The sequence below is a fragment of the Crinia signifera genome, chromosome 3, assembly GCF_055691185.1.
Source record: "Crinia signifera chromosome 3, ASM5569118v1, whole genome shotgun sequence".
NCBI classification, from domain to species: Eukaryota; Metazoa; Chordata; class Amphibia; order Anura; family Myobatrachidae; genus Crinia; species Crinia signifera.
The window spans coordinates 302,643,176-302,664,961 of record NC_139219.1 but is presented as its reverse complement, the minus strand read 5'-3'; the positions used below and the strand labels follow the sequence as shown (position 1 = coordinate 302,664,961).

At 45.0% G+C, this 21,786-nt stretch overlaps 1 protein-coding gene across 4 annotated transcripts in view; it reads right to left on the bottom strand.

Moving 5' to 3' along the window:
• Positions 1-21,786, bottom strand: part of LPIN1 (lipin 1) — a 107,991-nt gene that overhangs the window by 55,619 nt on the left and 30,586 nt on the right. For all 4 annotated transcript variants that reach the window (XM_083178559.1, XM_083178562.1, XM_083178560.1 and 1 more), the window contains exons 2-4: positions 7,284-7,484; positions 3,090-3,185; positions 1,385-1,710 (exon numbers count right to left, since the gene is read on the bottom strand). In XM_083178559.1, coding sequence (XP_083034685.1) covers positions 1,385-1,710; positions 3,090-3,185; positions 7,284-7,484 — 623 coding nt within the window. The remainder of the gene's footprint in view (positions 1-1,384; positions 1,711-3,089; positions 3,186-7,283; positions 7,485-21,786) is intronic.

Genomic DNA, 21,786 nt, shown 5'->3' with positions numbered 1-21,786 from the left:
GAGGCCGCAAGGGCGGCTTGATGATATACAATGGTGGGACGGGTAGCAGGCGCAATGAGATAAGCTAGATTATATTGTATGTGTATCTAAGCTGGATTTTAATGTATTGTTTGTGGGTATCTCTTTTCTTTTTTTCTTTTTTGTTGTTGTTATGTCTTTTTCTTATGTATCTTGAAACATAAAAACAAAATAAAGATCTGAAGGTTAAAAAAAAAAAAATTACGGCCTAAGACTACAGTGCGTTGTGTATTCAGGACATATGGAACTTTCTTGGCGTTTCCATAAAGCTACACTTCAGTATGACGAGATTTATAAAAAAAAATTATATATATATATATATATATATATATATATATATATATATATATATATATATATATATATATATATATATATATATATATATATATATATATATATATATATATATATATATATATATATATATATATATATCTTTTTCCTTTAGGCAAAAATTGCTGTTAGCAGGTGATCGGAGAAAATACTAGGTCTAGTAACTGCACTCTCACCTTCACCTGTAGGTGGCGCACACTTCACACAGACTGCATTACACCCAGATCTGTGAGCCTGAGTTTTCTATTTGGGAGAAGGAGGAAGGTAACAGACTGATGGCAGTACAGCAGGACAGGTGGGAGAACTGCTAAATAGTTTTGAGGTAATTTAGCAGCTAAACCAGTGCAAGAAAGCTTGTATGCACAGTCCAAGGATCCAGATACATTACAATCACCATGTCACGCCTATTGAACTGCAATATAACATGTTGGGCCTGTCTTCTGCTCCTGTGTAAATGTTGCACTATATGTGCATCCAGATAGCGTGTGCAGAGTTAAGTTGTGATAAGGCACACAGGAAATGGACAGAAGCCCAATATAACTCCTGTGCTGTGAGGAGACCCTGCTCATTCTACTACCTAACTCCTAAGTCCTGCCCTCACACAAGTGGGACTGGTCACCTTCTTGCACAAGAGGACCACACTACCGTCCTCTGTGCTGCTGTAAGCATACATATGACCAGTTACAGGTGGCTCTATCCCAGCCCACAACAAAGCTTGTTACACACAAATAGGAAATTAACAATGGGTGCAATAAGTGCAGTAACTCTACCCAAACAAACCAAAAATGTTACAAGAATATTGCATAAAAGATAATGGGCCAGATGCACTAAGCTTCAAAAGTGATAAAATGGAGAGTGATAAACAGCCGGCCAATCAGCTCCTACCTGCCATGTCATAAGCTGTATTTGAAAAATGTCAGGCAGGAGCTGGATTGGCTGGTTGTTTATCACTCTCCACTTTATCACTTTTGAAGCTTAGTGCATCTGCCCCAATAACACAGATCAGATACCAAAATAAATAGATGTAAACCTGGCAGTTTCCAGAGACTCCGTCTCCTCCTCGGAACTCATGTCTATGGAGAACATGTCCTCCTCTTCGGTGGTGTCCCCATTGTCATCTCGCTTTAAGTTATCCAACTTGGATTTCCTCCTCCGTTTCCGCCTCTTCTTGACAGAGCCGCCAGTGGCGTTGTCCGTGCCGGGCTGAGCCAAGTACAGGCCGCCGGACGTCTGAGCAGAGCTGGACGGGTCTAGACTTCGCGGCCACTCTGTAGAGCTTCTCCTCAGCTGAGCCTCCATGAGGGAAGCTCCTTCCAATAGTATAGGGGAGGTCGCCAGGTGGGAAGGGATGGGTTCCTGGGATAACGGAAGGGACAATATATAAATCATTTTAATACATCATTGTCCATCTATGTTTCCTATTTGCAATGAACCCGAATTAGAACTACACCTAGAGTTCTGGGAAATGGGTATATACATACAGTACATTAAGCAATGCTATAATGCACAGGGCCAGCCCCATATACAATGGGTACACATCTGTATACAGCACCACACTGTACTACGTGCAGCTAGAACACGATCCCTGACAATTACCTCAGAACCTCATTCAGCCAACACTAAACTATTTTAACAAGCGATGAGGAGGATGCCCATTACACACCAGCTGTTGTGAAACTACACATTCCAGCATGCCTTGGCACAGTTTTAGCATTCGCTATTAGAAAAACTGTGGCAAGGCATGATGGGACTTGTAGTTTCACAACAGATGGAGGGCCACAGTTTGGACATGCCTGGAACAGACCATTTGTCTTGCTGTTAGAGCAGTACAACAAGAGAATAGCTGCTTATAGGTCAGAGCTTCATAGATTCTGCCAAGAAATTCTTCCCCCAGCACATTTAACTAGCCGAGGGAACACAGAACGGGGCCTGTGCATAAAGCATCATGCTGACACTGGTATTACATGAATGCAGCCAGTTTGTGTTCTGCATAATGTCAGAGAGCAGGGACAGAATACAAATAGCCTGTGACCAGCTACTGTTATGTCACCTTCACACAGAACACCGTGCCCAGCACTTTCTCCGCTTGGCATCTAGAATCCAGGCTGTATTAATCAGGCTCCTCTGAATATAATTAAAGCAGAAGTCCACATAAGTGAGCAGTGGTCGGGTTCCACATCACATGCCTGGCCGGGACCTCTGCCACCAACGTCAGCATTCAACAGCTCCCATCTCCAAGCCCTTAACTATTACTGTCACTATTACAGTAGCGATGTGGGTTAGGATTTAACAAACATTTTTTATATGTCCAGAAACATCTAATAAGTCATCAAATAGGCATCTGTCCCGCGGCTGAAGACGGAGACAGAAGCGGTGATGCAGCAGCCAATACTGAGCAGGTGGCAACGTTTTGCAGTGTGTGTGTGGTCCTCCCACTCACTGCATTGCCCCACAGTGATCCTACAAGATCAATAGGATAATTATCAGGCATGAAGGAACGTGTGGCAGAAAGATGACCACTGTCAGACTGTGGGTTCGGTCATCTGCCCACTGCAACGGGCCTCAGTGACACCGGCAGAGATCAGGACGGTCAATACAAGAGAAACGTATGGATTCCACAGATTTGGCTATCATCATAAGTTGTCTGATTAAATTTTGAAGTTCTCAAGTTGAATCAAAAACACTTTAATTGGCCGATGTATTTATGTAAATGCTTCCCCCGAAACACAACCTACCTCGTTACCCTCCGTTTCCTCAACGAAAAAAGCTTCCCCATTGTCTCCAAGTTTCATGTGTAGGTCCACACTTTCTCCATTAATTTCAATATCAACCTAGAACGAAATACAACCCCATGATTAGGAAAGTAGGACTGAGTCGGCATAATGAGGAAGATCTAGAACAAACCCAAGAGCATAAGAACAATTTTTCAAATATTTTAGCAAATGAAAGATCTAAAATTTTTCTTTAAAAAAACTAAAATAAAAATGTCAGTATAGAAGAGCCTTACATCACGGCTTGGCACTGTCGGGGACCCTGTTCCTTCCGTGAAAAAAACTCCCATTCAGTGGCTTCTAACTAACTTGTTTCTACTATATTTTCACATTGTGGGAGAGATTTACTAAGCCTTGGAAAGTGATTAAGTCAAGAGAAATAGTACCAGCCAATCAGCTCCTACTATAACTACCATGTTACAATCTGTGTTAGGCAGGGGTTCAAGAGGCGGGACTGCAGCAGAGTACAATACAAATAGGGGAGCCACACCCACTGCCACCAACTGCCTCACTGGCAATGGGCGTGGCTCCCCATTTTGAACTGTGCTGCAGCCCCACCTCTGGATCCGCCATTACAGAATGATTATTGATAATTTGTCTCTCTCCGCTTTGACCCTATATTATGATAAATCTCCCTCTATAAGTGGTCAGATCATCATACTGTTGGCAGCAGAACAGAGTGTTACAGCAGGCAGTGAAAAGTCTCCTGGTATAATGACATTCCAGATACCAGGACAGAATGGAAAGAGATAACTAAACCAATCAGCTCCCAACTGTAATTTCTCAAAAATAGCCTATAACTTGGAAGTTAGGCGCCAAATGGCTGGAAGTTTATAGCTCCCCACTTTGTTTCTCTCCAAGCTTTAATAAATATCCCCCTCAGAGTCTTAACCCTTTAAGCGCCACTATTGCTGTAAGAGATCCTCAAAATATCCGCTAAAAATGCCAGCGCCGCTCTCAGTGAATATTCTTAACTAGGTGATTCATCGCGCCCTACGGGCGCTCTTCACACCGTCGTAAGTGGTTGCGCCCCCTTAATTTGTGAACATTTGTATAAGAGAAAGGTGGTTAGAATTTTATGAAAGATGCCCTGTATTGCAACTTGAGTTATAGGTGAAATGTGTTAAATAGAGAGCATATGATTTGGAAGGGGGTGTGTATTGTTTTGTTTAATTAAAAAGCGGTTACAGAGTAAGATGTACATTGATAGTGTGGAGGGTACAGTTACATTTGTGGGTGTGTGGTGGGGTGCGTGTTGTTGAGGTGTGTGTGTGTGCAATAGTATAGTAGGGTGTTTCTGAGTCAGCGGCTCCCCACTGGCGGAGGTCACGACACAGGAAAACAGGAGACTGGGTAGTGATAGGGGTGTGTGGGCATAAGGTGGACTAAAGAGGAGGGTGGGAGATACTGTGCAGCTTCTGCCAGTGGTAGAGGGTCCAGCGTGGCAGTACAGGAGTACAGGATGGTGGCCCTGAGTCAGTGTCTCCTCCTACAGGGTGGGAGTTAGTGTCCATGAGAGCAGGAGGCTGGGCTATGAGGCATGATAGGGGCATGTGGGCAAAACAGCGTCAGCGACTCCCCAGTGGTGGAAGTTACGGTTCAGGAGAGCAGGAAGCTGGGTAATGATAGGGGTGTGTGAGTATACGGGGGACTAAAGAGGGGCTTAGGGGTGCCGTGAATTGCGGGAGGGGCGCGGGGGGGTGCCGTGAATCAAGGGAGGGAGGGGGCGCAGGTGTCGGCGAATCGCGGGAGAGGGCGGGGGTCCGCAAAGCGTGGGAGGGGGCGTGAAGTGCGCGAGGGGGAGTTGCGAATCGCGTGAGGGGGGGTGCGCGGGGGGTCCGTGAATTGCGGGAGGGGGAGGGGGCACGGGGCGAGATGAATCACCTAGTTGGTTATATATTCTTGTAGAAGGATGGTAGGATGTTGCTGTCATTCAGAATGCATTTACATAAACAGTAATAGTAGCAGTAAAAGGTCTGACTTAAAACACCTACAGTAAAACAGAACAGGTGTTATATATTATACAAAGAATTGGTTGATGATGTGTAGGTTGACGTGCACATAGTTGTCACTGGAAAAAAATTGCTACAAGAAAAAAATCAACACAGAAAGTTCAACACATGTAAATGTTGACATAAGTGTGGCACTTCATCGGTGTCCATGTCGACACATGAGAATGAATATGAAAACATTCAAAAAAAGAAAAATAAATCTTCAAAAACTCATGTCAACCTTTTTCATTGTCGACCATAGCCGTGCCAGTGTTTTGCATGTGCCATTTAATCCTGGGGTTGCCGTGAATCACAGGCGGGGGGTGGGGGGGAGGAGGTGAGGGGTGTCCGCGAATCATGGGAGGAGGGGTCGTGGGTGGATGCCGTGAATTGCGGGAGGGGGGGGGGGTGGGTAACATGGAGAGGCAGAGGGTGTCTGGCACTGTCTGTGGGCTCACTGGGCTGGTTCTCTGTCATGTGAGTCAGTCATGTGAGTCAGAGGCTCCACCCAGGGTTATATCTCCAGACACACTTTGAGTGACAGATGTAGCCAAATATATAAAAGAGATAATGGGCGGGATTCTCTAAAATCCGCAGCCCTCTTCGCCTGGCATCGCATTTCTAATGACCGCATATTCTCAAAAATATGCGGTCATTAACGCAAGGGACAGCTCTTGCGATAAGAGCTGTCCCTTGCGATGCGGCGCCGTTGCTGGACTTCCGGGTCTATGACCCAGGAGTCCGTCTGCGCATGCGCAGACTGACGCGCCGGCCGCAGGGCATGCTGGGAGGGATCCGTGACGGATCCCTCACGCACCACTGCGGTAAAAAGCCCATAGGCTTCTGCAGGGAACCGCCAGCTTTTGCTGGCAATTCCCTCCGCAGCGGTGACACTGCGGAGGGAGGTTAGAGAATACAGAAATGGGGTAAAAACCCCGATAACGGGGTTTTTACCGCATTTCTGTAATAGAGAATCTCGCCCAATATATCCAACAAATGTATACTGGTAGGTTGATTGGCTCCCAACAAAATTAACCCTAGAATGTCTGTGTGCGTGTACATGTGGTAGGGAATATATAGACTGTAAGCTCCTCTGGGGCAGGGACAGATGTGAATGTTCAAAAGTATTCTCTGTACAGCGCTGCGGAATATGTGTGCGCTATATAAGAAACAGTTAATAAATAAAGAATACATTTTAGTATAAATACAAATACAGCCATGTCAATAACTTGAAGTTTAGTTAAATATTGCACCCAAAAAAAAATAAAAAAAAAATACAGTCGCTGTGAGCACCGCTGGCATTTTTAGCAGATATTTGGAGGATCTCTCTCAGCAACCTTGGCACTTAAAAGGTTAAGAGAAATGATCACTGTAGATAACATAACAATGAGAAACTCTGCTGTAGCCTACCACTGCTCATGGGACAATGTATGTACCAATTACAGCGGACTGTGAGCAGACATATGGTAGCAGTCAGTGAACAACATTTGAATCTCTTGGTATAGAGCTGCTCCGATACCAGACAAAACCCAAAGAAAACGCAGATTAAGCCCCTCAGGATTTAAATGAAGACCAGAATTTGCGGTCTATGTACGAATGTTTGCAAATGTAATTTTAGCTCGCTCACCCCCACGGGGTGTGGGGGGTGGGGGTGCTAAAAGACGAAAAAAAGGCACCAGTTTGTGGGCTTTTATCATGGTGGCCATTCGTTTGGTCAGTTAAACTTCAGCACAATCAGGGCAGTAAAAAAAAATTTGAATATTGCCCAGCAATCTCCCGTCACTTTAGATAGGAGATTGGGTGCGATATGACATTTGAAACCCCCCCAAGTATCAACCAAACCTGTTACATGGCGGTTAGGAGCGGATTGGCTGATACTTTATCTCCATCCACTTTCTCTCTCTCAAAAGCATAATACAGTGATGGAAAACCCACGGCACTCTCCAGCTGTTGAACTACACATCCCAGCATGCCCTGCTACAGTTTTGATATTTGACCATGCTAAAACGGTTGCAGGGCATGCTGGGATGTGTAGTTCAACAACAGCTGGAGGGCCGAAGGTTCCCCATCCCTGCTCTAATGACTGAAGTAACCAGATAACACTACTGGGTGCACAGCTATATAAATAATTCTGTATGTTATCACCAAACAGATGAAGACTCCTCACCACTTTCTCCCTGGAGCGCAGAACTCCCATCTTCCCAAATCGCACATGGAACGGGGAACACTGCAGGTTGCCATTGGGCTGACGCACCACGATCACGTCTATGCAGCCGGACAGAGTGGCCGGATTCAGGCCCCTGTATAGCTCCTTCACAGTAACGAAGACTTGTCCTGCCAGCTGCCCTACGTAGTTCATGGTCTGAGCCTGGAAGCAGAGAGATAGTACGTAGATCAGTACACAGAGAGGAGTTTGTCATTGTCAATGTAGCAGACAGCAGTGCGGAACCGATAGTGAGACACAGAATGTGATTTCCTAAGACAAATCCAGCAGGTTTCCCCATGGGGGCTTTCTATTCATACTGGATTCCCTCATAACTAAAATCTCCAATTCACATTATTTTGGTGAAAATCGAAATTGCAGTGTAATTATAAAGCAGCCAGTATTCAATTATTCAATGGTCGCTCGCCATCGAATGAGTCCAGCATGGACTGATTTTTCTAGCTCCCACTGCCCTCCGAATTTGGGGCGGGTGCTGAGGTCATGTGATGTCCGCCGCTCCCACCCCTAAGCCTGCGTCTGCAGGGGTACGCCCCTCGTTTTATGGGCGTTCACCTGCTTCAGACCCCTGATCGCCCCCCTTTACCTCATATTATGGTGCGAATGGACCGGCGAGAGTGGAAATTGACAAAGCCATTACTTTCCATGCTCAAACCCCAACCGTCGGGGATGGGGATGAATTCGGCCCATAACAAGTGGGTCAGAATCGGACCCCACTATGTTTGGAAATGTATCACACCTGCATACAAGGTATTCAATCATCTAAAAGGTGCCCATACACAGTTTGGGGTGCCAAGCCATGCAATGGGTGCTCCCGCGGGCATCCCATTGCACAGCACATAAAGTCTGTGCAGCCCGTGCTTTTTGAACTAGCTTCGGATGTGATTTGCGTGCGGTGCGATGTAGTTCAAAACACACGGAAATATTGTACCATGTATGGGCACCTCTAGGTAATTCCTTGAAAACCAACACGATTCCCGTAGAATTTGGGCGAGCAAAATACTTCCATACAGACTCCTTTGGATGGGAGACAAACAAAAATCCGCACCCCCTTGTTGTATAAGCAATCACCATCGGACATTGGTGTGAACATTGTCCAACATCTATTACAGGTTGAGTATCCCGTATCCAAAATGCTCGGGACCAGGAGAATTTTGGATAACGGATTATTCCGTATTTCGGAATATTTTAATATTTCAATGATGTATTTTGAAGTATCTTGCATTTATGCTGTATAAACACATAATATACACACAAATATATTTTATTACCACATAAAATACACACAAATATATTTTATTTGTTCAAAAAACAAGGTTTCAAAACGTGAAACAAAATGTGTGTACTATCTCAGCACTGAATTTGAATGTCAAGCAATCATTTTCTTGTACATATATAGTGCCAGTTACATATGTCCCCAGTGATGCTGTTACAAATGTCCCCAGTGAGTTTTTAGCAAAAAAAAAATTTTTTTTCACTTTCTGGAATGTCCGTATTTCGGAATAATTCGGATAACGGATATACGGATACGGGATACTCGACCTGTATCACTTTACAAAGGGGGAGTTTACAACTGTAGGATATGAAGCCTATACATTTTATTACCACAATGCACAACGATCGGTTTCTCTTATTTATGACGCACCAGAACCACCTGTTCCATCACTTTAGACAAAACATGCCAGGGGTTAGGGTACATTAGAGCCTTCCTAGAGCAGAAATATATATAATATATAAAAATAAATAAATGTATCTATTTGCATTCTAGAACATAGTAATCCAGACTATAACAATACATTCTATTTTGTAGCTCGCTAAAACATTCTAGAATACAGTAATTCAGGCAGAAAGTGACCATTCTATTAAATTATTTCACTGGCTATTCTAATGCATTGTATGCCTAGACAATCCAGAACAGTAGTCCAATATAAAACTTGTATACTCTGTAACCAGACATTTCAAATCCATTCAACAGTTCACCTTCGTGACTTATCTCTTAATACATTATAATTCATTAATAAATTCGCACACAGCAACTCAGGTCAGCATACATTTATTTATTTTTTTCAAATTTGATATACCAGTAATTAAAAATTGGATGATTTAATTAGTACAGGATGAACAAACACATATATACAATTCAAAATATGGCTGCTCTACTCCTTCAGAAGCACACAAGATGGGCTGCGTTGTTTCCAGAATTGGATGGGAGATCTATATCTACTGCCTATACGGAAGGTGCACCCATTTAATAACCGATCAACTAAACTGCGATTCTGTCCAACACACAAAGACAATTACCAAAATACATAACAAATGGAATGGATTTCAGGAAGCAAGAAGCAAGTGCTACCAGTCTGTAAGCACTAATATTGTTCAAACCAGACTGCGCTACGGCATACTGGCTCCTTTAGGGAGGCTTCATTCCCTAACCAAGATGGCCACCTTATGTACTTCTGCCCAAGCAAGGAGCCATCTGGCCACTGTCAGAGCACCACACACAGAAGATCTGTATACTGCACCGCTACCCGCATCACTGCCTGGTGATCTGTATCATTCGCTAAGCATTGCCCCATGGCGATAGTCTCAGTACTGTTGTACAAATCGCATTACTGCTGAATAAACCCACTGGTTATTGGTACTAGGCTGTTCACTAACTCAGGGCAAGGGGCTTAGTTGCGATCACCATGCTGTCTGGGTCCGGCCAGTCGGGATTCCGATGTCGGTATAATGACTGTCGGACCCCTGTACCACACCCCATTATGATGCCCTATTGTACTGTATACATTTCTAGAATACAGAGTTTCAGGCTTTAACTAACCTTATATTACATGGTATACTATACTATATACATTCTAATGCAGGCCTGGCAAGCCTGTGACCCTACATCCCAGCATGCCCTGCCCCAGTTTTAGCACTCCCGAATAGCAGAAGCATGGTGGGACTTTTAGTTTCAACCATACCTCCCAACTGTCCTGTTTTCCTGGGACTGTATAAAACATGTAGGACATTCTAGAAGACATTCTATTACATTGCTAACATCGGACATGAACCCTTCCTCAGTGAGACACCGGATAATCCTTTCCCGAACCCTCTGGCACCTTATCTTCATTTGATCCCACAGATGAAGATGAAGAGTCTTCTATTTTCTCATCTCCCTACTCGTTACTTCTCCTCTCGATCCTAGACCCTCCTGTACTTATCCCAACTCTGTCATCTCTCTCTCTCTCTCTCTCTCTCTCTCTCCAGTATATTTCCATCATTATTCAAGCATTCAGTAATTACTCCTATTTGGGAAAAATAAACTGCATATCCAATTTCTTTCTTAAATTAAAATCCCTTCTCCCATGCCCCTCCGGGCTTCTTCCGTGGCTTGCCTACACCCGCCTCACATGCTTTCTGTCCTCACACAGCCTCTTCAGTCAGGCTTTCCTTGCCAACACTTCACTGAGACTGTACTGATCCAAGGGGTGAATGATATGATCTCTGCTCTATCAAACAACCAATATCATCTCCTTATTCCCCTGGATCTCTCTGCTACTGACCAGTCTCTTCCCCCCGGTGATACATCCCCAGGTCTTCTGGAAACTGTCCTCCCGTAATTCTCATTCTATTTAATATCACACATTCAGTGGTGGTTTCTCTGGATCCACTTGGTCTCCACTTCTATCACACTCTGGAGTATCACAAGGCTCAATCCTGTTTTTCATGGTCTAGACCTGTGGTTCTCAAACTTGGTTCTCAAGTACTCCCAACAGTGCACGTTTTCCAGGTCACGTGGCAGGTGCACTCATTATTTTAAAAGATCACAATGCGGAGCTACTTATTTCACCTGGGATTCTGTGTGGAAACCTGAAGAACGTGAACTGTTGGGGGTCCTCGAGGACCAAGGTTGAGAACCACTAGTCTAGACCACATATCTTGGAAAATGAACCCTGCTTATTACGATTCGGCTCTATGCAGCCAATACCCAAAAATACACCCCGTATCTCTGTCCTCTCATCACCTCAAAGTGGTCTGCTTAAAACAACATCCTTAATATACCCAGCAGGCACCGGAAGTTAGTGACAAGTGTTTAGTGGGAGGACCAGGAAGGAGATGATTGCACTGCTGCCATGTAATAGAGAAAGGATTGACCCGATCTCTCTATCTCTGGTGACTACATGACAATGAACCCTAGCCATGACAATGCACCACCAGATTGCTACCAAGGTGACCTCCTTGACTTGAAATTGTCCATTCAACCTAGAATGGTTTCAAAACAAGGTTATATACATAAATGCAGATACAGCACCAGTCACACAGAATATTGGCATGTGACATATTTTAATCAGAAAGAGCTGAATTTCGAACAAGATGCACTGCAATAGAAACAGTTGCTTGCAGAGACGCTTGGCGCTACTGAGTCATATGGAGCTCACATGTAGCGCAACTTGTAAGATAGATGTATGTGAACACATCTGCTAGCACACCACAGCCCAGGCTATAGCTGGACATTCTATTGTCCAGTGCAACTAGACATCCCAGTACACCGCAGCCCAGGCTATAGATGGACATTCTATTCTACAGTGCAACTACACATACTAGTACACCGCAGCCCAGGCTATAGATGGACATTCTATTATCCAGTGCAACTAGACATACCAGTACACCGTAACCCAGGCTATAGATGGACATTCTATTATCCAGTGCAACTAGACATACCAGTACACCGCAGCCCAGGCTATAGATGGACATTGTATTATACAGTGCAACTAGACATCCCAGTACACCGCAGCCCAGGCTATAGATGGACATTGTATTATACAGTGCAACTAGACATACCAGTACACCGCAGCCCAGGCTATAGATGGACATTCTATTGTCCAGTGCAACTAGACAAACTACTACACTGTAACCCAGTCTATAGCTGGACATTCTATTGTCCACTGCAACTAGACATACTACTACACCGTAACCCAGGCTATAGCTGGACATTCTATTGTCCAGTGCAACTAGACATACTTGTACCCCATAACCCAGGCTATAACACAACTAAAGTCAGTATAACAGGGCACGACAAGCCCGAAAATTAATAGGCATCAGGAACAACTGAACTGCTCTGTTGGGCGCCAAATAATTAGTGCGATGTAATAAAAAAAAATAAAAAAAACACACACAAACAATTGACTCGCCCCCATAGGGCCTTAGAGTTCTGAACATAGCAGACAAAAGAGTGCAAATTTGCACCTGCTCAACAGCAAAGGGTGAATGTACATGTATTTATTATTGGAGGTGGAGTGGTGTTGTATGCAGGTAATACTTGGGCATCACAGACGGTGCAATGGTTAGCATTACTGCCTCACAGCACTGAGGTCATGGGTTTGATTCCCACCATGGCCCTTACTGTGCAGAGTTTGTATATTCTCCCCGTGCTTGTGTGTGTTTCCTCCGGGTACTCCAGTTTCTCCCACAATTCTAAAATATCCTGGTAGGTCAATTGGCTTCCTGTGTGTGTGCATGTAGGGAATATAGATTGTAAGTTCCACTGGGGCAGGGACTGATGTGAATATTCAGTTATACTCTGTAAAGTGCTGCGGAATATGTGTGCGCTATATAACAAACTGATAATAATACCCGTGGGCTCTTCCAAGGCACTGGCCATTCTACTGGACAGCACTATTTATGCTGTCCAGCATCGCATGGTAGCAATGGGCAAACTTAGACAAGGTTATGGATTCCTCGTTCTTGGTGCAAGATTCCTTTCTGTTATTTCTTGAACAATTTAAAACAAAAAAAAATGACTGGTGCTAAACTTACCTCACTCAGGGGCCCATTTACGAAGGATCGCAAATGCAATGCAATCTGGGTGGAATCTTACCACCCAGGGTCACATTGTAGTATGGAATCCTAACATCTAGATGTAAGTCCCTGCAGTCGCATGACGGGGCTACGAGAGGAACCTTTCCCTGTGATCTGCTTCGCCGGGGGGGGGGGGGGGGGGGGGTCTGCATATGTGCAGTCAGTGCTGATTCCTGCTGTGGTTCTTCCTGATATACTTGGAGGATACTTAATATTTGCGACTAAACTGCCAAAAAACTGGTGTTTTGTTTTTGTATATTTTTTTTGTACCCTTCCCCCACCCATCCTCTCTGTCAGGGTACACAGCATCCTTATTACTAAGAACAATGTAAAATGGGGGAAACACGGCAAAAAAAACCAGAACCATAAGCATTACAGAGAAGTGGTCACTTGCGGCATGCCACCACTTCTGCTACAGGCGCCGGGCCGGGCCATAAACAGACGGAAAGCAGAAGTGCTGGATAAAAATACCTCATATTACAGTATACACATTCTCAGGTGGTGAGGACAAAGCCCATGGCAGGAATGGTTGCTTAATAATGAATAAGCTATCTACTCTTGTCTTCTATTTAAATAAAGGTCTTTAAAAAAATCTAGTCCAAAAAAGAAGTCCAAGTAAATCCTTTTGTAGACACCTCTTGAATTTCCCATATAAAGCAACTCGCACTACTAGGCAGCCGAGCGGCATGTTCGCTGTAGATCTGGACGCATCTCCAGGTACGCCTTTACGCAGATTAAATGGGGCCTACACACGGGGAGAATTGCTGAGCGTTCTGAGCGGTGCTAGATCGCTCAGCAAGATCGCTTAGCACACAGCGATGTGTGCTGAGCGACCTGTCAGGGCCAGTGTTCTCCCGCGAGAACATCGCACGGAGCCACGCATCGCTATGCCCCTACACAAGGAGCAATATAGGGGCATTTGCTAAGCGATCAAAGTGACATCGCTTAACAAATACCCTGAAATCTGCCACATTATCCTGGTGTAAAATCTGGATGTCCCAGCAAGGCATTGGTGCTGCACGCAGCTCAGCAAGTGACCTTTCTGACAGTTGGCACGTCTCCCTTACAAATGCTTACACCCAGAATCGTGTAGGCCGGTTTTGTTTGGTTAATCGGCAGCACAACAGATCATTTGCATCGCAGTTTATAAAGTGGTGTAAACACACAACTAAACTACATGAAAAGACACAACCAAGCTTCCTGCGTATACACTGCAGACGTGTACGACACACTCAGCAGCCATAGAGATCTTGTGGGTACACTTGAAGTGCAATGTGACTAGCATGACAATACAACAAAACTTGTTGACATTCGTCTCCCGATCTCAGTCCTTATTATTCAATCAGATGAAAAGCAGCCATTGACAACCCTCCTCACATGCTCTGCGGTAATTCCAAACAAACAACTTGTTCCCTCACAGAACACATGAGCGCGTGGGAATCCGGGAATTACTGATTCTTCTATCTGGCCAATTCTCTCCGTTTTTTTTTATTATTATTATTAAAATTAAACTTATCACTCAATTCAAGATATAATTAAGAATCCCCATAACGCATCCTATATACTGCAAGATTTAGGATTAAAAAAAAGACTGGTTTGAATGCAATGTAAAATGAAGGTTCCATATAGTGGATCCGACCCGGCATTTGGAAGAAGGATCCGGGATTTACACTGTTTACACTGTGATGCTCACCCACAGTGTAGATGGAGGCGGCACTTGGAGATGACATCATCTCCAAGCGCCTGGACCGCGGTCATCCCCGTTGGGACTGCTGATTGCCGTGCTGGGGACAGCCCAGCACCAAGGTAAGCTGCTGGGCTGCCCCCAGCCCCCGTGCACCCCCCCCCCAGCCGTCCGGGAGGTGAATGGATGCCGCACACAGGCATCCATTCACCTCCTACGCTGCTGCTGTCTGCAGAGTATAGCAGACAGCAGCACAGGCTGTCTGTGCCCCCCCCATCCAACCTGCAGACGCTGTGGTCCGCAGGTTGCACGTCCCCCATTGATGTAAATCGGAGCCGGGTCGCATGACCCGGCGTACCCATTTACACCGCCCTTTACCCAGGTCCTAGCCATGGAAGAAGTCCTGTGTAAAGGGACACGGCGTGTCCCATTTACACCGCTGCTGACCCGCCGAAGACCCGGGGTTTTGTGGCAGTGTAAAAGGAGTATTACTGATTATCGCAGCGATGATCACAATGCCTCCAGTCAGGCAGAGACAGGCCTCAACAATGTCAACAGGCTGCATTTTAATATGATGGGAAAATCATGAAGCTAGGTACACACTATGCAATTTGCGTAGCCCCCGATATCAACAACAATATCGGCAGTGCTGCTGGATGAACAATATAGGGCAGTGATGGCTAACCTTGACACTCCAGCTGTTGAACTACACATCCCAGCATGCCCTGCATCAGTTTTAGCATGACCAAATAGTAAAACTGTAGCTGGGCATGCTGGGATGTGTAGTTCAACAGCTGGAGTGTCAAGGTTAGCAATCACTGATATAGGGTAACACACTGAATAATAATATCAAGTGACGTCACCCGGCCGCCAGTAAACATGCAGTCCCACACCATGAGGGGTAAAGCAAATGGTTGATCTAGGTAGACTACAGGAATGGTCAAGAGCATGGCAACTACAGTTTAATGGGAACAATGCAAAATCATGCACTTGGGTCTCAAAAATCCAAAGACTAAATATAGTACAAATGGCACTATAATGGAAACTACTGAGGAAGAGAGGGAAAATAAAAAGAAGTAGACTGCGCTGGTATCCAATAATTAGCTAAATTAATACTTAGGGCAGTATTCAATGAGAAAAATTCTCCGTGCATGGCGAGAGATTTTTTCTCTCGCCATGCACTCGCCCTGTTCCGGAGGGCTCGCTGCCACTCCTGCTCCCACTATTCAATGTGGTTAAGACTCGCCGCCACTCGCGGCAAGTCTTAACCCCTGCAGCGGACGAGCTCGTCCGCGGCAGGGAGCTGGCAGGGAGCCGGGGGACGGTGGCAGCCAGGGAGATTAAAGTCTCCCTGGCTGCCCCAGAATATATGTGGAGGGGAGGAAGGGGACCCAAGCTGCCCCCCCCCCCCCCCTATAGCCAGCGGGGGACCCAGTATTCACTGCACCCGATCGTGTATATGTAACGATCGGGTGCAGTGAATATATGAATATCTAATGAGCGGCTCGAGAGCTCCGGCCCCCTGCTGGCTGCTCTGTGTAAAAATATATATATATATATATATATATATATATATATATATATATATATATATTTTTTTTTTTTTTTTTTTTTATTAAATATATATTCATGTGCTATAAGCACATGAATAAAAATAACATGCCCCTTCACAGAAAAAAAATCCTGATTTTTTTTTTACACCAAAATTAAAAAAAAAACCTTTTAGTTTAAAAGTTCACATTCCAGTTCTCCATGAAAAGATGGAGAATTGCTACACGGAGAGACACGGCGAAAATCACTTAAAAAGACGGCGAAAATATCACATTGAATAGGGTGGTTCACTTTTGGAGAGCAAAATGCTCCTTCCAACGCGAAAATAGCACAAACTCGCCATAAACCACGGCAAATTTTTCTCATTGAATACTGCCCATAGACATTTCAAGTACCTCTAAAATGGTTTTTAATCTTTAAAAATTAAAATTGTAAAAAATATAAACTTCACAAGTTTTATTGTTTACAATTTTAATTTTTAAAGATTAAAAACCATTTTAGAGGTACTTGAAATGTCGGTACTTCTGTAGGTACTCTTTACCTAGAACGGCGCCCGCGATCAGAATCGCGGGCGTCGGGGGTAAAAAATCGCGGTAATCGCGGGCATCGCGGGTAAATCGCGGGTACATCAAAATCGGGTACCCGCGATTACCGCGATTTTCCCATAGGGAACAATGTTAAAAAGCCTGATTGACCGCGATTTTACTGTAAAATGCCTCAATGCCCGCGATTTTCCCATAGGAATCAATGTTAAATGGGCTACAGAGCCCAAATAGCCCCAATTAACCCTTAAATGTCCCCCCAATTTTTGTACGCCACCCCACGATCCACGCCAACCCGAAGCGTGGCGAGCGCAGCGAGCCCGCGAGGGGCGGCGGTACGCGTCCTCCGACCTTTTCATGCCCTACTATCCACGTCGGCGTGGAGTTGAGAATAGAATAGTGTGGCGAGCTCAGCGAGCCACCGAGCCCGAAGCGTGACGAGCGCAGCGAGCCCCGCGAGGGGACGCGGATACCTTCACAGGTAAACGCGTCCCTTCGCGGGCTTCACAGGTGTCTGCGTCGCCACGGACACCTGTGAAGTCCGCGAGGGGACGCGTATAACTGTGAAGGTATCCGCTGCGCTCGCCACGCTTCGGGCTCGGTGGCTCGCTGCGCTCGCCACACTATTCTATTCTCAACTCCACGCCGACGTGGATAGTAGGGCATGAAAAGGTCGGAGGACGCGTACCGCCGCCCCTCGCGGGCTCGCCACGCTTCGGGTTGGCGTGGATCGTGGGGTGGCGTACAAAAATTGGGGGGACATTTAAGGGTTAATTGGGGCTATTTGGGCTCTGTAGCCCATTTAACATTGATTCCTATGGGAAAATCGCGGGCATTGAGGCATTGAATGCAAAATCGCGGTCAATTAGGCTTTTTAACATTGTTCCCTATGGGAAAATCGCGGTGATCGCGGGCATCGCGTCGCGGCCGTTTATGTGCTGCCCGCGATGTCGCGATCACCGCGATGGGCGCCGTTCTAGGTAAAGAGTACCCAAGAACCTAACTCATTAGTTACCTACCTGGAGGGTATGACAGCTCAGCTTCTTATATAAACAAGCACAAATGTACTTTTGGCAGCAGATTTACCTTTGTTACCTAGTCCTTTAGGTCGGATCCCGGCATACTCCATAAATGCCAGGAACACGATCATCTGTCCTAGAATATCCTACAATCCGGTGCTGTAAGCAACGCGCTTGTGTTAGAACACGTTTGCGGATTTACACTCATGTTACAGGTACACTGAGTAACTGGCAGGTAACTACGGCAACCACAGTTTTATATACGACCATTTATTACACAGGAATTATTACACGCACACAAACGTTATGTAAAATAAGTGGTAACGTTGCTACAAAATGTGCCCAAAATGAGTTATTGTGAGACCGTCTTATACATCTGCCTGGCAACAATGCACCCATATATATATGTAGGAAGGCTAGAGGAAGCTACGCACTATGTGATTTTTAGGTCAGTGGAAGGTCCGAATATAGACACTACACACTAAGCCTTTTTTTTTTTTTTTTAAAGCTGGGTAACTGGCAGGTAACTGCCATGTCAGTTAAGCCAGGTGTGTCCACCACCCGTCTCAAAAGATGTATTTAAAGAGAGTATATAGAAATAACTATGTCTGCCACATCGACTGTCTGTCAATTATTTTATTAAAAATCGATTTTTTTTTTCTATTTATTACTTATGTACGGAATTACAAATGCTCGGTTAATTTGACATTAGATATCCCAATATTATTATTTTTTTTGGTGCTTAACAAGTGGTTTACATTACTACCACAACTAAAATCAGCATGGAACTAGGTTATGCGGCGGAAGGGTACGCTTTGATGAATAGATGAGTTTTCAGTGCATGTTTGAAGCTTTGCAAGGTCAGGGAGAGTCTACTGGATCGAGGGAGGACGTTCCACTGAAGGAGTGCAGCAGGAGCAAAGTCCTGTACTCTAGCATGGGAAGCAGTGATCAGGGTGGAGGAGAGACGTCAGTCGTCAGCCGACCGTAGAGGGCGGGAGGGTGTATGAATGGAGGAGATGAGGTTGGAGATATATGGAGCAATGGAATAAAACCCAAGATAACTAGCAGGGTTTTACCCAACAAGGACCTGGGCAGGAGTAAAGTATTGAGGAACAGGGTGGAGCAGAGTTCCACCACCTGTAATGTTAAGATGGAACATTTCAACCTAGCCTACATCGTCCCGTATGTATGAGCCTTTAAGTTTAAATAAAAAAAAAAAAAGAAAGATGCTCAAGGTGATAAAATGGAGCATGATAAACAGCCAGCCAATCAGCTCCTTCCTGTCATTTTTCAAACCCAGCCTGTGACATGACAGGTAGGAGATGATTGTGCTGGCTGTTTATCACTTTTTGGGCCTAAGTGTCCCTGATGGATTGCACTCTATGTTCAGAGCGTAGTCATTTTAATACAACAGTACACCACTTCTTTTATTTCCAGCACTGAAGGGGATTACTCAAAAAAGGTACCATCGGTCACCATCTCAAGATACAGACCAGAATGTGTCGCAAGTTGACGAGTTCCACACTCGCTGTGCCGCTGGCTCCAGGAGGGGCGTGCAGGGGGAACGCCCAGCATTTTATAGACATGCCCGTAAAATCTCTGCCCATACCCCTGCAGATGCAGGCATGTCTATGCATGCTTGGGACTGGTACCTGATGTCACATGACGCCATCGCCTGCCAAATTCAGTGATCTGCGGCCATAATAAAAGTCAGTCTAAACGGACGAACGGGTGAAAAATTATACGATGCGAGGGGATGTGTTAACGTACAGGGACGTACCCCTCACATATTAGAGAGGGGATTCGATCGGTGGGGGTGGGGAGCATTCGGCATTTACCTGTTCGCTAGGCTACGATTACATGCAACCTAGCGAATAGGTCTGAATCAGGCCCTTATCTCTGTATAAGGGATAAGTTATAAAGTACAAAAGATCAGTCTCAGCCGCAGCGTAAATATATTTGATCTACTGACACATACTGTACTGTATAGTTGTATCACCTCCCCCAGATCCTAGTTCGGGTTCTGCAGCCACCTCAAAGTGACCGTATCACAGAAAATTCCAGTACAATAGGATTTCTTTCTATATTCCCGTGTTTGCATGCTGCCGTGTGCCATAAACAAGCAGCAGTAGTAACAAGAGAGGGAACGTCCAGTGTGGGGTTGGGATGCTCACTGTACTGCGGAGAAACGCTCAAGATTAGTCTCTGAATAACATGACAGCGGTGTCACAAGATCCTCAGCCCATTCTGTGCCATTTGCATCATTCAAATTGGCCGTCAATTACAGGACGTAGAAGGCAGACGAGGAGGGGATCGGATGAAAGGTTTATTCAATCGAGAACATCGTGCCTGTTATTAACCTTAAATTGCAATTAGTCTTTTACAAAAACAAAAGTCAGATTTAAAAGGAAAATACTGCAGAAAAAACTGGCTGGTTTAAAATGATACTTTATTTAAAGCCACAGAGTCTCCGAAACACTGCAAACTGCTGGCAGGGGTAGGGGTATATTCAATGCCCTTAAAAGCAAGCTATGCTGGCAAGCGGTTCCGAAAGATCGACCTCAGTATTCAACCCAGTCCCCTTCACTCACCGTTTCCACCTTGCTGGTTCTTTTCAGTGAGGTGGAAGCGGAGAGTGTGGCCAACAAAACCGCGGGGCTTGCCACAAAGTGCATTTGTGGAGAACCTCATCCTTTATAGAAACATTGGTACTTATTTCCTAGCACGGTGCCCACGATCTAGATTGTATGTGTCGGGCTAATATGCTATGACATAGTCCCTAGCACCTTTAGGGGCAGACATATTAAGCTTGATGAAGTGATAAAGCAACAGCCAATCAGCTCCTAACATAGATTTTCTACTTGGTCCATGTTAAAAGTGTTGCAGAGCATTCTGGGAAGGGATGGAACAATACATGAGGGAAGAGGACCTTAGACATGAGAGCTTACAATCTATAATGGATGACAAAGAGGATGAGTCAGTGTGCATTGACATAGAGGGCCAGATGTATCAAGCTTCAAAAAGTGATAAAATGGAGAATGATAAACAGCCAGCCAATCAGCTCCTACCTGTCATGTTACAGACGGGGTTTGAAAAATGACAGGTAGGAGCTGATTGGCTGGTTGTTTATCACTCTCTTGATACATCTGGCCCAGAGAAGGGTCCGGAAGAGAGCCAATAGGCTTTGATTAAGAAATGGTTTCTGGGAGCTTGGTCAAGCATTACAGTCAATATCAATATATACTGAAACAGGGAAGTACAGAGCTAGAAATATACAGGAGGACATATTTTGTTGCCATGTACGGTCTCCCAGAGAAACAAATTCCATCCACACTCCATCGCCAACCCGCTCCAGGGCTCGCCGTACAATAGCCTACATGTCTGTAATGCTGATTGCTGTGAGTCTGTACACAGCTACAGAGGCAGCACAAAACACAACAGCAGCTTCCCTGTAAACAAGATCTTGGCATAGTTCCCTTCAGACTCCCACCCATATTGGGTAACCTCATCCTTTCCGGTCCAGGAAAAGCCCCTTTACCAGGCCGGGCAGATAATATGACACATCTTTACTTTTACGGTCAGGAAATTATTTATTGTTCACTAAAACTTCTGTCCCGTATACAATACAATGGGGTTTATTTACCATCCTGGAAACTCCTCCTGCTGCTTCTGATGCCATCCTCAGTTTGCCTGGACCAATGGTGCTAGGCAGGAAGTAGCAACCAATAAGGATGGTGGAAACACAGCACCAGAACCCGCTACATACATACTTATGGGAGGGTCCTGATTTTCTCCCTTTATGTAGCATC